This window comes from Pagrus pagrus (genome assembly GCF_965226575.1).
Source record: "Pagrus pagrus genome assembly, chromosome: 2".
NCBI classification, from domain to species: Eukaryota; Metazoa; Chordata; class Actinopteri; order Spariformes; family Sparidae; genus Pagrus; species Pagrus pagrus.
The window spans coordinates 14737303-14754512 of record NC_140186.1 but is presented as its reverse complement, the minus strand read 5'-3'; the positions used below and the strand labels follow the sequence as shown (position 1 = coordinate 14754512).

Sequence of the window (17210 nt, the reverse complement as noted above, 5' to 3'; positions counted from 1 at the left end):
ACACAATTTCAATCAATCCTTTTCAAGAGTTTAACATTTTGTCTAATTCCTGCAATGTTTCCACAAAATATTGTACAAATATTTGACCATTTTAACCATCACTACCAGTATCATCTAAAATATTTAAATTCAGATCCACTGATAATGAGCCCTGGTCAAATAAAATGAATCCTCAACCCTAGTAAAACAATTTTCTTTGGACACATTATTCCCTGGGGGACCTCTGTACTTCTTCTCAGGCAGGGCTCACTCCTGGGACCTATATCACTCCAGAACAGGCTCCACCAATGTAAAACTCTTCAGACCATCTGTAACCCTTCAAGAACCAAGTCTTACCTGTTTTCTGACCTTTTGTTGCGTACTTTTCACTTGAACACGAGAGCACTTACAATATCGTTGATGAATTGGAAGATAATGTTTTACTCGTATTGGAACTTATTATATAATGATTGTCAGTGAGTTCATAAAACATTTTTATTCCTGCTGACTTACAAGTTGTAAACATTATCTTAATTTATAGCAAAAGAACACAAAAATGATGCAAATTGATGCACTCAATTTTTTTCAGAAAAGCTGCTGCAAATTCAGTATAGTGATGTTGCCCCTGCTGTAGAAGTTTGCAGAATATGGTGCACAATAGGTAAAACGCAGCCACAGTATGAGAATATGCACACTAGAGAGCAGTCTGTTCCCTCTTTCTGCAGTCGTTGTGATCCTCCATCTTCCTCTCACTGCCCGTCCTCCCCCCCTCACAAAACATACTGTTCATGTCAAAGGACCGTGGAAACACAACATCTGTCAGTGGACTAATTTACACAATGAACACCAGAGGAAGAAGGATATATATACACCTCAAAATGGCCTTGTATTCAACAAACATTTTACATCACATGAAAACACAGTGAAGAATATTGTATGTGCAAATCTTCCTTTAAGCTGCTGGAATATTTCTTTAATGATTCTGGTAAAATCTGACATTGTATTTGGATTTAAGTAAGCAATGTTTTCAATGACTGTTGTATTTAGTGTGCTTGATTCAGTGAAAGGAGACATTGCTCCTCCGTGAAAGCCAAACAGTGAGAGGCAATGAAAGGCATAGCTTTAGATCTTTGACACTCTGCTTTCTTTACTTGGATGGTACACAAATAGTGACATAATAATATGAAAATATGCTAACCGATTAGAATATAATAGATTGCTTGAATCTATTGTCAGAAAGGCAATGGGAAGGGGGAAAGAAACTACACTGATAGCGAGCCAACACAGTGAATGATAAAACAACGAATATGAGAGATAAAACAGAGAAGAGATCTAAAATTCAGACCATGGATTTTACATTAAAGATGAGATGCAGATATCCCTCTGCCCCTTTTAATTTTTTGTATTTCATTTTATTTTTTGGTTCGATACACTGCAGAGACATGGCTCTCCAGTCCACAAGCGCAAAAGACTGTCTATTGTCATTCATCCTTTCTGACAGCTTCTCACGTACAAATGAGTTTACTGTGAATAGCAATTCATTTATTTAAACATTTTTTCGTAGTTTACAAAAGAAATAGATTATCTTGTATCATTTTTTCTCCACACTTGCACTTCTTCTTTTAACATATTTTACACAGACTTTAATTTTTACATTGTAATCGAACTTAAACATGTTTTTTTTTTTCAATATTTTAAATGCCAGTCAAATATTGTGTTTACCATAATACAAATGGTTTGTTTTTTTTTTCTTTTTTCTTCTGTTGTGTGTCCTCAGTTTGTTTTTAAACAATAATTAAATGTCCTGAAGTAGAAAGACACATTAAAGCTCAAATATCCACACATGAGAGAAAAGCCTCTGTGCCCACAATGTATTCCTCTCTGTGTTTCTGTAGAACATCAACAGGTCCATGAGTCAGGGGCCCATTATGCCCTGTGGCCTCAAATCAGCAGTAGATAGCAGTAGCAGTAAATCCACCGCGAAATAGTCAGCCACATAAAGCACACTCCTTCCACGTCACAGTGAGATGCTGCGTAAAAAGTGTCCAAAAGATCCCTTTATTCCTTATGTCCCGCAATATTGCCCACCCAAGTGTATCCGAAAAAAGGGATTTACTGTATATCCAGATAATCACAGGTAAAGACGTACTCACAAAGCAGGGTCACACCTCACATTCCCGAGAAGGTTGCTGTTGGCAAGTGCATGAGCCATATTCATTGATGATTACCAGAGCTCCCTCAATGTGGTTAGGTTTATAGTCAACATAGTACTCCGGTGTAGAAATCGCAGCCATCTGCTGCATGCTTTGCTTTTGCTTCTGCTTACGGCGCTGACTGCTAAAGCACTGCCTCAGCTGTCTTATTCCGGCTGGAAAGCACTTCCATGCCACATACAGCATGAGCACAATGATGAGAAAGGAAAAGATGAGTGCCATGGTGCCAGTCACCACCTTGTGGATCTGCATGGTGCTCTCCAGGTCTTCATGGCCCACTGTGACGGTGAAAGAACTGGTGACCACCTCACTACCCTCACCCTCGTAAGGGTTGGGAGTAAATGGGCCCAGGAAAACAGAGCCTCCCTGGGCCAGATCCCTTGTAGAGGCATACAGGCCTGCTGTAGTCACATCCATTGGGGGATCCTCACATAGCTGAAAAGCGTAGACAGCATCCAAGACATCCTCGCCCTGTGCGGTGTCGGGGCTTGAACACAGCAGGGAATTGTCACGCTGGCCTCGGAAGGCACTCAGCCAAGAGGCCAAGGCACACACGTTGCGACTGCACTCCCAGTCATTCCCTGCCAGGGTAATGCTGTCCAAAGATGACCAAGAATCCAGGATGTGCTGGTCCAAAGATGTCAACCGATTGGAGTCTAGCATTAGCACCTTTAGGTTGGGTGCACTCTCAAAAACATGTGGCTCAATGTACTCGATTTCATTGGCTGACAGGTCAATCTTCTCTAAAAAATGCCATGTCCATTCCAGTGTATTAACAACAATAGTGGCACGATTGTTGTGCATGTACAGAGTACGTAAAGAGATGAGGCGAGGGAAGTGGGCTAGGTTGACTTTAACTAGTTCATTGTGCTCAAGATGCAACTCAGTCAACTTGAAGAGGCCTGCGAAGGAGTTTCGTGCCAGGCTCTGCAGTTGGTTGTATCCCAAGTCCAGAAACTGCATGCTTCGGCAGTCTTGAAAAATCCGCACTGGCACAAATTTTAGAGCATTGTAGCGCAAATGCAAATTGGTGAGCTTTCTAAGGCCGTGGAACAGGTCAGGCTCTAGTGCCTGCAGCCTGTTGTATGAGAGGTCCAGGATACGCAGGTTTGGGAGGGGCCTAAAGGTACCATTTGGCAGACTCTCAATCCGGTTGCTGCTGAGGTCCAACTCCTTGACCCGTCTTAGCCTGTCAAATGCACCCTCCTCCACAATGTCAATGTTGTTGTGATCTAGGTAGAGCCAGGTGAGCTGTGACAGACCAGCCAGTTGGCCTTCACGCAGCTCGGTCAAGTTGTTCTCTCTCATGGACAGGCCCATGGCACTGCTCAGATTGCGGGGAATATCTGTGAGGTTGAGCCCCTCGCAGTACAGCAGCTTGCTGTCGCAGCGGCACAGCCTTGGACAAACCCCCTCCACCAAGGGAACCGTTCTTAGAAAAATGCCCAATAAACACAGTATCAACCCAGGGGGCTTCTTCAGTGGCCACTTTAAATACAGTCCAATTAGAAGGAAATCCATTAGCATAAATATCCAGGGATGCCACTGAGAAAATGTCCATTGAACCACTCTGGATATTATTTTTGCACTTATGATCACATCATATTTATCACATCATATTTAATTAATTTCATAATCTGGTTAATTCTGTTTCTGTATTTAATCTATAGACAATGATTATATTTATTTTATTTCGTCAACCAAGCGAGTCCTTGTCGAAAAATTCAAAGGATAAAGGGCAAGTCTCTTTGCTTATGTTAGATATCAAGCAGTGGGTGGAGAGTAGAGGGGATGAAAAAATAAAATCGTCCTCATTGATCGATCTTATTTGAAAAGATTCCTACTCACCCCTATCCAAAAGCTGACAATCTCCATTCAGCATCTCGCTTTGTGCCTCAACACTAATTATGTGCGAATCTAAAAAAGACCCCACTGTGGTACAAATTCTCCCCCCCTCCCTTCTCTCTTTTCAGTGGACACCAGATCCTTGGCAGGCTTACAATGTCTTAGTTCTCCTCAAGTGAAAGAGCCAGAAAGAGAAGGAATCCAAGTAGCTTTCAGCGAGATGGTAGGAAGTGCAAGTTCCCCTGTCTGCATGCATGAGCTCTGTCTCTTTTGCTCCTCCGCAGTCCTCTGCTGCAATGATCAGAGGGGAGAAGAGACAACCAGTGAAAGGGAAAAAAAGACCAAGAAAAAAAGCTTTGTAAATATCTGTCCTGCTCTTTTCTCCTCCCCTTTCTGCTTAAGTTTCGGCAGATCTGTCAACACATATTATCGTCCATCTCTGGAAGCAATCACTGACTTGTAAGGTTTAAATCCATTCAAGCGGGTAATCATGCTTTCAGTGACGGATGCAAGAAAAAAAAAAAAGAAGGATTTAAAGAGGTGAACCCTGTTCACTGTTTTCTTGTGTAACAGTATTCCTTGTCATCTCAGTGGCTCATCTCGGTTAAGAAGCCGCTTGCATCCCCTGTGGCTTGCAGTTTTCGTTCACTCCCTTGCTCTCCGGGTGTTTTCTCAGCCAGCTGGAAGAGGCTGCTGAAGGCTGGTGCTGGTCGGCAGGCAGGGGCGGTAAATGTGGGAAGCAAAGGAGCGCGCAATCCCTTGCAGCAGAGCAGTACACTGACAGCGCATGCAGAAGCACCTTCTGTTCACTGAGTGTCGTAAGCCACTCACAATTCAGAGTGCTCGCTCTCTTTCCCTCACTCTCTTGCTCTCTTTCCCTTGATCGCTCACTCACTTTTTCATGCTGCTCCCCTCCTCTTGCTCTCTCTCCCCTCTTCCCTCCTCGCTTTTCTCTTGCTGTGTTTTTCTCTGTGCCTGAGACATTTACATATTCAGAATGGGCTGGGCTTAAACCAGGAGCTTTAATGAAACCCCCTCTCTCTCTCTTCCCCCTCCCTATCTCCCTCTCTCTCTCCCTCCTTCCCTGACTGTAATAAATTGGGCCATATAATGTCTGCCTCCTTTGACGTTGCTGTGAGAAAGCAGTTTTCTGATTTCAGAGTTGCAAAATAACATTTATCCAATGGGACACCATCCAAGAAGGATGGCCTATATTAGTTCCACCCCTAAAGCAGAGAGACATTTTTTATGCATATAAACATAGAGTCCACATATGGAAGAACAACAAAGAAGAAACGATTCAATTAAAATTCACTATATTCTCTCTCAAGATCACAATCTTAATCCACACATCACACAGAAGTAATTAATTTCAGTAATGGCGATACAATTTAAATGTACTCATCGTCATGTCTGCTTAATGAATTCAAATATGACTTTGTGTAATTAATCAATCTCTGTCTTTTCATAATCAATGTTTAGTCTTGCCAGCAAAAAAGGTTACAATAAAGTGAGTCAAGACTATGACATTCTTCATTTGATCACACTGTCCTGTATCCATGCCTTCTATGTCATTGTCAATTATGGCGTGGCTCTCCATTCTGAATACAGATGTAATTGCTTGCCACATAATATTAGCATAAAGCTATAACATAAATATTCTTCTCCGAAGGTCCGCTCACGCCTTGCTTTGTACGTCTCTGGAATCACTCCTAGCCTTGTCATCTTTCTCCCATTAATTTTCAAAGACAATGAGCTGTGACAAGGCCTTACATTCCTCATATCGGCCAAGTTTCTAACCATCTGACCTTTTCCCCTTTCTGATTTCATTACATTTTTACTGACAGATGCCACAACTTTGATATCATGGCTTTCTTTATCATTGTTTTTAAAAGGAGTTAAGAAAGAATGAAAACAAAAATAAATATTTCAATACAGCCTTATTACAAACAGCAATACCAATTGCTTCTCTTTGGAGTTAGCTGGCTGTTTTTGTTTCTTGACAGGTAAAAGTTAACATTTTGTAAGATCTTTAATTTAAATTACTGCCGTCAAAAAACCTTGTTTTGCCTATTAACTAGACCTAATAATAATAATACATTTTGAAAACAGAGATACTCAAAGATGCTTTAAACTGTAGGTCTAAACTAAGTGAAGGCAAAAGCCCAGGTGATTTGCGTCATGTTGCCGCAGATGTTTATCAGGTCAATGTGCCTGTTCATGTGTTCTGCTTTCGGTGCGGTCAATTGCTTTGTTGTTGTTGTTAGTTTTGAAGCTGGTAGAATGGCATTAGTATTAGCTGTGGAATAGGTGCCTAATTGAGACCGGGCTTTTCACAATGTCTACTGTATTTCACTATACTTGTACAACCACATCTTATCTAGTCTCCACTTTTCCGTCATATATGAATATAAGATTACAGTAAGAGCAAATTCGGGAGAGTTAGCTTCAGTGTTGCAGGGAACAGGATAGTGGATTAGATGGTTTTAAATGCATCTTATCAAACACAAAGTGTCCCCATCCAGTGGTATAACCCATTACTGCAGCAACTCTACAGACCTTTCTGACTGTGACACTACCAACTTTTAAGCTTTTGTCTGTTATGCAAGCCATATCTATGCTTCGAGAGAAATGCTGAGAGATAATGAGAGAAGGGATCAGAAGCTAAGATTTGGTGTAGATTTTTGTTGTTGATGGTGGAATCATTGAATACATGTGCATTCATCTCTCTGGATTACATAAGCAAGTAATCCAGAACGGGTTCACCCCTGCCAATATATCACCATAGGCTTTTGTATGCAGCACATCAGAAATGTTACCATGAATGTCCAAAGCTATTTGGTTTCATTGTTTAACAAATATCTCTCAATATTCATCTTATCAATACTGAATACTACTCTTAATTGTATTTTTTCGATTTCAAAATCAGTAGTTCTACAAAATGGAACAAAAAAAGTAGAGTATGCCTCTGCGTAACACTAGTAGTGGTGCTCTTACAGTCTATATGAAGCAGATCCTGTAATGGTTACCAAATCTTAAGCAATTTCTAGGCTTTCTAAAAAGACAGATAAATGACAATGCATTATCTGGCTGCATCTAGTGGACCATACGTAGTTTAGCTTGAGAATAGGGTGGGAGTTTGGGTCTCTAGTTGATTACAATAATTACACCAATGAACCACAATTACCTAACAGCCCTGTACTTTGTTCTGACCCTGTCTGGCACTCGACGACTTCACCTTAAGTACTGCATCCACCACCACAATACTCGTAAAAGGTTCTTACTATCCATGTTACAAGTAAAGAATTGTCAATTGTTTCTCTGTTGTTTCTTTGATTGAAACACAATTTTAAAATCACTTAATTTCTACAAATGTATGTTTTGTTTAGTTTTTAGCCCCTATTTTCATTTGAGATCTTTGAGATCTTTATTTCCATTTTTATTTTTATCAGGAGAACTCATGCATCACTCAGATCTAACAACGTAAAGTTGGTGGAGGAAGATACAATAATACAACAATGTCAAACCTCTAAAATTCAGCATAACTTCATTAGATGACAGTCAAAACGCTGAACAAATGCTGTCCTGATCTTTTGATTCAGTTAGCTCACTTTACACAAAACTCTTCAGTTCTGATCCACTTTTTAAATTCAATCATGATCATTAGAGAGCTCAGTGAACGTTTGACAGCAGCATAGATATATTGAGCACAGAGGAAAAAGAAGAAAAGTCGTCCTTCACATGATCTGGACATTTTGAAGTTGGAATCATCTCTGCCTTGCCTTTGCTATATTCCCTCTTAGCTGTAATGGATGACTACACCATCAGCTAATGACTTGGTGCACTATAATGACTTGACACAGCGAACAGGAGATGAGAGTATCCAGACCATCAGTTTTAAGACTTTAAGAGCTTTGGCTCTCGGCTTCGGAGTTAAGGTCAGCACAAGTGTGAGTGAAAGTGTGTGTTAGGGTCGGTTTATGGTTGATAAGGATATGGATTTTTTTTAAATGAATAACCTTCAGTAACCTTCTTTGTTTTCTTTTAATACAAATTGCAAAATTCAAGTTTAGTCTGTATTTTTTCAATGTTAGTTAACATCTTTCATATCACACTAATAAATCAAGATTTCACCTAAATTATCCAGGATCTGTGTTGCCTTCAGCAAGTAGTTGTGGTTTCTGTAAACTAGATGGATGAGCTGTTCTTTTATAACTGCTTAGGAGCTGATAATAATTTTCAGCTATCAGGGGTTTTGTTTGATGCATTTGCGAGAGTATCATTTTCTGACTAATCACTCATCTCTTTTGATTTAAGAATATCTCATATCTTACATTCTGAGTATCTGTGTCTATTGACAAGTAAAGCATGAAGATTTTTAAAAAAATAAGGCGTTGATGTCTGTTTTTGATGTGGAAAATAGCTCTTTTTAAGAGTGCTCTTAACAGGATTTTTCAGGCTGATCACGATAGCTGGAATCAGTATCGGCTGATAGTGATCGATGGTCAAAAGGATGTTTATTTACTTTATTGTCATCTCTGTTTGTTATTAGTGCCATAAAAAACACCATTGAACTGGGAAAATAAACAATTACATTAATTTTGACCGTGGGAAGACAAACATTATAATCTGCATAGTCAGTGGTAGTTTGTTCAGTTTGACATTTGCTAAGTACCAGTCTTGCCTGTCCCAAGCACATTTTCTTAACCCTAACCCTAATCTGACTGGGGGATGATGGGATGCTGTTTCAAGCCCTGCAGTATGCTATGCAGTGCATTGTGAAGCTGTCTCCTTTGTTTATCTGAAAGGCTCTACTGATCGACAGGTCATAGAGACCACTGCTCAAACTATTTAGAACAAATATCGTCCGGTAGTGATCCGTGGCCAATCATCCGGAATGCCCCTACGTTTTTTTCCCCCAACCAGTGGTGCTGCACTGCTGGCTATTTTGCACTAAGTGAGCAATCATTAACACTTAAGTAACTATTACATTTGAAGGAGACTCAAATCAGTGACATTGAAATAACAAAACACAGTCCCTCACTGGCTTCCCATCTGACCACTGCTTTACCTGTTTTAGGAAAGAGGACATTGCGCAGCCCCCTTAACACATTGCCCAACATCTAACTGCCATTCAGAAGACGAGCAGTCATTGTTATAAATCTCAATATGTGACAATGTTGGTGTAAATATTTTGTTTTGTGTATAACTAAACATGAACAATTTAAATGGCTTTAAAAACTATGAGGCATTTATTTCCCTGGTTTATTAAGTGAACAGTGTATCTGATAGTCTTGCATAGTTTTTTATGATAAAATGGTTAGCGGTGGTGGTGTATTGTTGGAAGACTGAATTGATTTGAGGGATCAAATAAGACTCAAAATTATCAGCATCTATGATTACAGGCCCATTATTTAAATCATTTATTGAATCAGAGGACGTCTGACTGTGTGAGCTCAACAAAACAAGGCAGATGATGACTAATTGGCCCGCTGCAGAGATAATGTTGATGGGCAGCTGGGAAAGGATTGTGGTGGGGGTCTATGCAGACACTTACACCATGGAGTAGCTGTCAGTGGTGTGGTGAGGAAGCAGCAAGAGATGATTTTGCATCTGCAATTGAGTGCAACCTCCAGTATATGGACGTTTCTCTCAGTTTGAAAGGGCCACACGTGGACAAAGAGTTAACATAGAGCTTATTTGTTGTAGTTCTAGTGCTTACTTTCTGTCTTCTTTTGTACTTTAAATGACATAATTCCATTATATAATCAGCAACTGAGGATGAACTAAGGAACAGAAGAAATGTAATCAAAGATAAATTGAGATAGCTGTGGGCATTTTTTATTTATTACCATCACAATCTTATCTCATATATTTAAACTAAATCAAATTGTGAAGACAGTAACCCAGTGAGGGTTTGCGTTAGATCTTGGATTTTCCTCAAATTATACAAAATATATCTCCATCTTCCAAGATGGGTAAAGAAACATTAAAAAACAATATCTTAATGCTCACTGGAGCATGTGATAGGGGAACTGAGGCTTTCAGGGTGAGAGAAAATGTGGGTTGATGTATAGAAAGAAAGGATCTATAGAGCAAGCCCGGAAAAAGCTCTGATATTTTGCCCATGTTGATGCGACCATGAGGATCTAACATTTTCAGCTTTAATAAGTTGCTACTTAAGACACTATCTATGCATTATGACCTGGCACTGCAGACCTCTGATAAACATTTTAAGTAACAAGAAGCAACATTTTGGTTTCCTATGACAATGGGTTGATGATATAACGAAATAATTAACTTGTGATGTCGAGATTGCATCATTACAAAATAATGCAAACATGGAAACTTGGCTTCCACATAAAAAGGCCAAAATGGGTAAAGTAAAGAGAGTGTGTATCATAGTTGATAGGGACTAAACTATGTGTCAATAAATCTGGGGGTGGCTTTTGGAAGTCACATGATTTTAAATTGCCTGTGGTTTTATGTTTTTCTCCAAGCGAAAAAAAAAAATGCTCCACACTGTGTAAGTTGGGCAGCTGTGATAAAACATGCTCTTACTTTATTTATTGAACACAAGGCTACAGCAACGTGTTGAAAACTTTAACTAAATGTCTGTGCTGTTTTCCCAACACCCTAACCCTGTTTATTTGATGCCATCATTCATATCCAAGACCTCTTTATCTTATGCATCAAAGATGCTATGTTTTTACTCTTGGTTGCAACAGCGAAGCTTTCAGTGTTGGTTGGGTAAAATACAATGCCATTTCGAGGTGAGACTTTAACCTTCTCAATTACGTACAATTTCAATGGTGATTGGCCTTGGTATAGAACACATTTTATTTATGCAATGAGATGACTTCCTGTGCTTTCTGTATTTTATTAGTGTTTGCCACATATTCTAAACCACAAAGGCATTCTAACTCTCCTTTACACCCCATAATACTAAGTATTAATCAAAATTGTGTATGGTGGACCCTTTTTATTGCGCAGTTTCAGTGATCATATGTCCACTGAAACATAAGTGATTAACTGCTGGTGCTTTTAGAAATGCTCCTTTCCATACCACAGTTGTCACTCCTCGGTTGGCCTCTGATGCTTTGAACTTGTTGTCCTTCTCCTTCTCCTTTCTAATTTGTGGCACTATTCTCTGTGGCATATGCAAATGCATCCCCACGATGCATATGAGATGCTCAAACATCCATGTTTGGCACTGACGACCAGTCAAATTCTATGGTAAGGATAAAGAGCAAAGGTACTGCCTCAGCCTGCCTGTGTTACAATAACATTATTGGCTCTTTGAAGGACATGCCAAACAGACATACCTATAGTGTTATTGACATGGAGAAGATATATCGAATTTACTTTATATCAAAAATGATGGCACTGCAGCGAGGACTGAGTTTGGGTAACCTGTGTATGCGATGGATGGATGGATGGATGGATGGATAGATAGATAGATAGATAGATAGATAGATAGATAGATAGATAGATAGATAGATAGACAGACAGACAGACAGACAGACAGACAGACAGATAGATAGATAGGTTGACAAGAAGTTCAAAAAGTATCCACCTTGTTACAATACTCAATAATTCATTATCATTCAAATTATATTTGATTTTTTGCAAAAAAATATAGTAAAAGAGCTAGCAACTATCAAGGTTTGTATTAGGGATTCTATATTGGAAGAGACTCAACAGGAAAAAGGGTGTGTGTGTGTGTGTGTGTGTGTGTGTGTGTGTGTGTGTGTGTGTGTGTGTGTGTGTGTGTGTGTGAATGACGGAATTAATATGGGTCTAAATTGCTTCCAGCTATGTCCAATGCGCGGTGTTCCCCGTTGAGAGTGAGCACGAAGGAGACAGTGATTTTGCCATGTCACAACACAGAGCAGTCAGACTCTCGGTGTTGGACATGCTTTTATACAGAAACGAGATCAGAATTATTCACCTGCCACCACGGCTGGTAGAATTTAAACGCTACATGCCACAGCCAGTTTTTCACCCAGATTCAGCGTGTTGATGCGTGTGGGTTTTCCGTATACGGTATTTAATTCAATTACATTTTTTTTAACATTTTCACTCGGTGCATTTGTGTTCTGGTTCTTATGTTTTTGGCTTCAGAGGCTACATTAAACAGCGCCTGTGACTTGGCTCTGTCTGCCAAAGGAACTTTGTTCTGCTGTCAGATGACGCAGAAATCCCACTGGGAGCCACCAAGCCTATTTTCAAAACCAAGCTCGCTCGAGCAGCATGCCCCCACTTTTGATAGCCCTGACTACTCTGGCCTATTGCCTCATCCAGAGCCAAACAAGCCTCTACATCCTTCATGTGTCCACTGGCCTCTCTAATGTTGGGATGAAGCAGAGCAGAATACTGGGAACAGAGGAGTCTCTGATGCAAAAGGCTGAAACACATGTAAATTTGGACTGAAAATTACTTGTGCCTTTACCCCTAATGTCTACACTGCCATGCAAGGTACAGACCATAGAACTCAATTACTGTAGAGGGCAGTCGATAGAGGTAAATATCTGTATACAATAATGCCCATAGCCTCATTAAAACATATCACTTGAAAGTGGCTGGATGTTAAATCACCATCTATTTACATCTGAAAAACCAACAGTTAAAGAGATCAAATAAATGGAAAAAAAATGTATCAGAAACACAGAAGAGGCACTAGATTAAATGGGTCAAGAAAAAGAGGGAGAGGAACACTATAACTAAGAGTACTACTGGACCCCCTCCCTCTTTTTTCGTCTCTCCTTTATTCAAGTATTAAGTTCTACATCTTGTACCTTGAAGTTAAATTATTTAAAATGCGTTACACAAATACAATTTGATCACATTGCACCCGCACTAATTATATATTTCAGTGTTCATTTTACAAGTTCGATTCGGTCAGTAATTTTGCACGCTACTCATCAACACATTTTCAAGTAACATAAATAGCACAAAACATGTCCTTCAGATTTTGACTGACGTCTGAAAATGTTTAGTAGAGGTAATATTTATCTGTATTTGATGCTGTTTATGTTTGGTCTGGTGCAAATGTTGATGTCAAGAATATCCCTGCTGCTCATTTAGTGACGGTGCCACAGGTGGTGGCAAACACTGGAGCTCTATTTCTTCTCTACTGATGTCTCACCTTGATTGTAATAATTAGTGGCACTATGTCTGAAAAACATGATGATGCTGAAATCTATTACATACGCTGTTGGGGGTGACCCAGGTATCCTGAATGTGTCTTTTGACTTTGGAGTGAACTTAACGGCACATTTATCATCTCGCACTTCAAAGTGACCTAAAAACACAAACAAAAAAAATATATATATATCACTGCAGTTTACAGTACAAAATACTGCATAACAGCTCATTAACCAAACAAAAGAAAATGGTAAGTGGTAACTAAGTCATATCTCGCATAATGAATTAGAATCCCATATTTATTTATAAATGATCTATCGCAACTATTGCTTACTAATTTAAACTATGTCTTATAACATACAGGATGCGTAATTATTTTTGACATTTGATATAAGAGGCCCCTGATGACTTCAACTCGCTTGCTTTTATTTACTCCTTGCTTTGATAAATTGGTAGATGTCATGCGGCAATGAAAATTAAAGTATCATCACAGTGTCAGCACTACAAAGGCATTTTAAATTGCTGAACCTGTCAATTTAAAAAGCAACCCACCAGATCCCGATCACCAGCAGCATTGTGACCGATTAATAAACATCGAAAATCTGATTATCTCAGAATATTTACAGATTAGGAATGATTGCATTATTATGTTAATGAGAGAGAGATCTAATATTGAACAATAAACATAATGCACTTCCATGGACTCTTCCATTATTCAAAATGGTAGTCACATTTTGCACAATGAGACACCAGATGATGTATGATGCCCATGCACCACGAAGGCAGCCACCATTTATGATGCCATTATGTCATATCATAAGCCTTTTTCATGGAATACATTCTACATGTCACAGTTACAAAGCACAGGTACAAATAATAAAATTAATGATGGCTGAATTCAATTTAGCTGCCACGATTTCAGGGTCCTGCTATTGCACATGCTAGATCATTGTCCCCCATTCATGACCTACTGGGACACTTGAATAAAATAGAACCCCCATTAATGATATTAGTAATAGTGATTTTCCTACTTTGACAAGTCTAGAGGTAAGCTCTTGTTTGACATCTTAACATTTATTCTGGTTGCCTAGAATTGCCTTGAATGCGGTGCCACTAATTGTGACAACATCTGAGCTTACAAGGGAAGTTTAATAGGAAATGGCATCCACTACTAGCCTTTAGTGTAAAGTAAAAGACAACCTGTTCATAAATGTTTTAGTTTTTCTAATTAGAAATCAAAACTGGGCATGAAGATATGATGGAAAGCACCATTTCATTTTAATTAACTACTTTTCCATCTCAATTTGTCATAAAGGATGTGTATATTCTCACGTCACCACAGCTTCCCCACTCAGGCATGGAAAGTGTGTATACAATATTTATAAATGAGATCCTTCTACAAATATTATGAGAAACTACTGAATGCCTTCTTCTCTCTTCAGACACACAAACACATTTGTTAAACCCCCTCAGACATTTTTTTTTTTTTTTCAAAGCCCGTGGTGTAGTGTACTCTTCTGTGCCAGTAAGGTGTTATTCCTCCCAGCTCATCAAACTGGCAAAGCCGTGTAAACACAGATCCGTGTGCCCTAAGCGTGGCGTCTGCTCGACGAAGAGCTACTCTGAGAGTTGTTTCAGAATAAACTTGTGTTGATCTCAAGAAATATGTCACCCGGCATAACAGTATGGCTTGTTCATGTGTTTTTAATGGGTTTTGGATGACAGTGAAGTCAGTGGCACAGAGGGAGATGCTATATCAGGCTCTGGCTACACAGGCAATTTTTTGTAGGATAAATTAACTTCTTTTTTTTTTGTCTCTTAAGGGGAACTGTTGATAATAATGGGAAATGTAAAATAATGCAGGCATTATCCTTTAATGCCAGGCTTTGCTTTGTCACATCCAGCACAGGCAGCAACAAGCCTGATTTTGGGAGAAGACTCAGAGGTGAATTCAGTAGTTCAGTTTTTTTTTTTTTTTTTTTTCCCATTCAGGTTGACTTGACATCCACTTAATGATTAAACACTGTAACCTGACACTGAAGTATGTGTGTGTGCTTGTGTTAAACTTTGTGTGATACTTGATACATGATACTTCAGTGTGCTGATTTCTTGACAATATCTAGTCCTCACTCATACCTCCAATTATAGATAAAACATTTGCACAGGTAAAATCATTTTCTTGAAAGAAAGCCAAAAAAAAAAAAAAATCAGCAAGTGGAAAGCAAAATAATGTGTAAGGCTGTGTTACTGCGCAGCTAATTCTGGCCTGTGGGCTGCATTCAGCCTAGGTAGTATCTAATGTTGTTGTCCCACATATCAATTTGTCATGCCTGTACGCAGTAACAGGACGGCACAAAGACTGTGCAGTAACACAGTAGATGTCAAGCTTTTAGAGCCTGTGAATGATTTATTCCTGAAGTTATTTTAAGTCTATTACAGATGTAGAACACCTGTATACTGGTCACTTCCTCACTATCTTTCTCTGTATCTCAGGGCTTTGCACGAATACCTTGCAGAATTCAACACTAAAGAGGGATGTCCTTTGTGTTCGCTAAGGGAATCCCCATAACACCTTTTTATAATGACTTAAGGGGGTTGTTAAAGTTGTACTTTATTAATCCCCATGGGGTGTTCGGCTCCAGTTCTTAGGCCAGTGCCTTGGTCAAGGGCAATGAAAGGATCATTCCTGTAACCTAATAATCATGTCTGTTGGTGTATGATGAAACTAGGCTCCCTGAACAAGGGGAGGACTTCCTAACTCCAGCCACTGAGCCATTGTGCTGCAGTGCAAAAGAAGTTTAGGAGGATGTTTTGTCTTTTGAGCTTTTCATTTACACATCACAGCAACAGCAAAAAAAAAGGTCTATGTTGATTTAAAGACCTTTTTCCCCGTTTGGTGTACATACAGTATATCATGCAGATTGTTTTACTGGCAAGCTAGAATTGGGCGTTAGAGTTTACATTGCATTGCAATGCCTTCAGGGTATTTCAGGGGCGAGTGTGTCAGCGTTTTTGGCAGCTAGTGTTTGTTTACATATGGAGCAAATGACACCAGTGCTGTTTTTTGGGGACACTTCACTGTGTATATTTGATGGAAAATGTGCAATGTACAAATGTACACGGGGACTAGCTGACAAGAAAAAGGGGTGGGCATGCCATAGGCTGAAGATGGATGTTTCTCCAAGTAACTGAAACAAGACATTAATAATTAAAAGACATTTTTTTCACAAAGTATTCAATGTTTGTCCTTTGCAGCAAATAAATTGTCAAACAAGTGTTTCTGTACATTAAAATAAAACAAACATATTTTCTCCTGAGTAAGGTGTGACTGTATTCAACAAGGTTGATGTGTTCATCTGCTTTATCTTAGCAGGCTTTCACTGTTTCTATGGTTGCTCTTCTTGTGTTTCAGTACAGCTTACCAAACTAAATAGGTATATACATTTTATTATAGCTGTCACCCAAACACACCCAAAAAAGCACTTTTTCTTGTTATGTATTGTACAGTACACATTACACATGCATTAAACAGTTCCTATTGTAAATGTCAGTTAGAATATGTGCCATGATTTTTACATTCACAAGATATTTTCAGCCTTAAATATTTTAAAAATGTGCACTGCAAACAAAAACAGTGTTTATAAACTGCTCTGCAGCCCTGGGGCTGTGCAAGAAAATGTCACCTTTTCCATCATTGTATCAAATCTGTGAAACTGACCACCTTGTTTAGCTCTTCTAGCTGAAGTTACAACCTAGATAAGTCATTAGTACAAATGAATCCATGCAGGCTAGCATTATCTACCCTCCTACAGGCTGATCAGTATCATGACATACTGTAAATTGACCACAGGCACAATGCACAGATAACTAGATCCCAATAACTATGGCGAATGTGATGGTGCATGATGACGCATCCCGAGCCTGACACAGTAGAAGTGAAAAATCCAATTGTTATCACATCATAGGGCCACTGGATTCAAAACTGCACCCTTGATTAAAATGCAGAGTACTGTCTCTGGTAGCAGA

General features: G+C 39.3%; 2 protein-coding genes across 2 annotated transcripts in view; one reads left to right on the top strand and one right to left on the bottom strand.

Moving 5' to 3' along the window:
* ctnna2 (catenin (cadherin-associated protein), alpha 2) overlaps positions 1–17210 on the top strand; it is a 322519-nt gene that overhangs the window by 199752 nt on the left and 105557 nt on the right. The window lies entirely within an intron of this gene.
* lrrtm1 (leucine rich repeat transmembrane neuronal 1) lies at positions 847–5016 on the bottom strand. Its single transcript, XM_084340193.1, has one exon. It carries the CDS (start codon positions 3717–3719, stop codon positions 2142–2144), a length of 1578 nt encoding a protein of 525 aa, XP_084196319.1. The 5' UTR covers positions 3720–5016; the 3' UTR covers positions 847–2141.

Bases quoted from the DNA above. Each gene is read 5' to 3' on its own strand.
- lrrtm1 (XM_084340193.1), bottom strand. From the start codon at position 3,719: ATGCTAATGGATTTCCTTCTAATTGGACTGTATTTAAAGTGGCCACTG.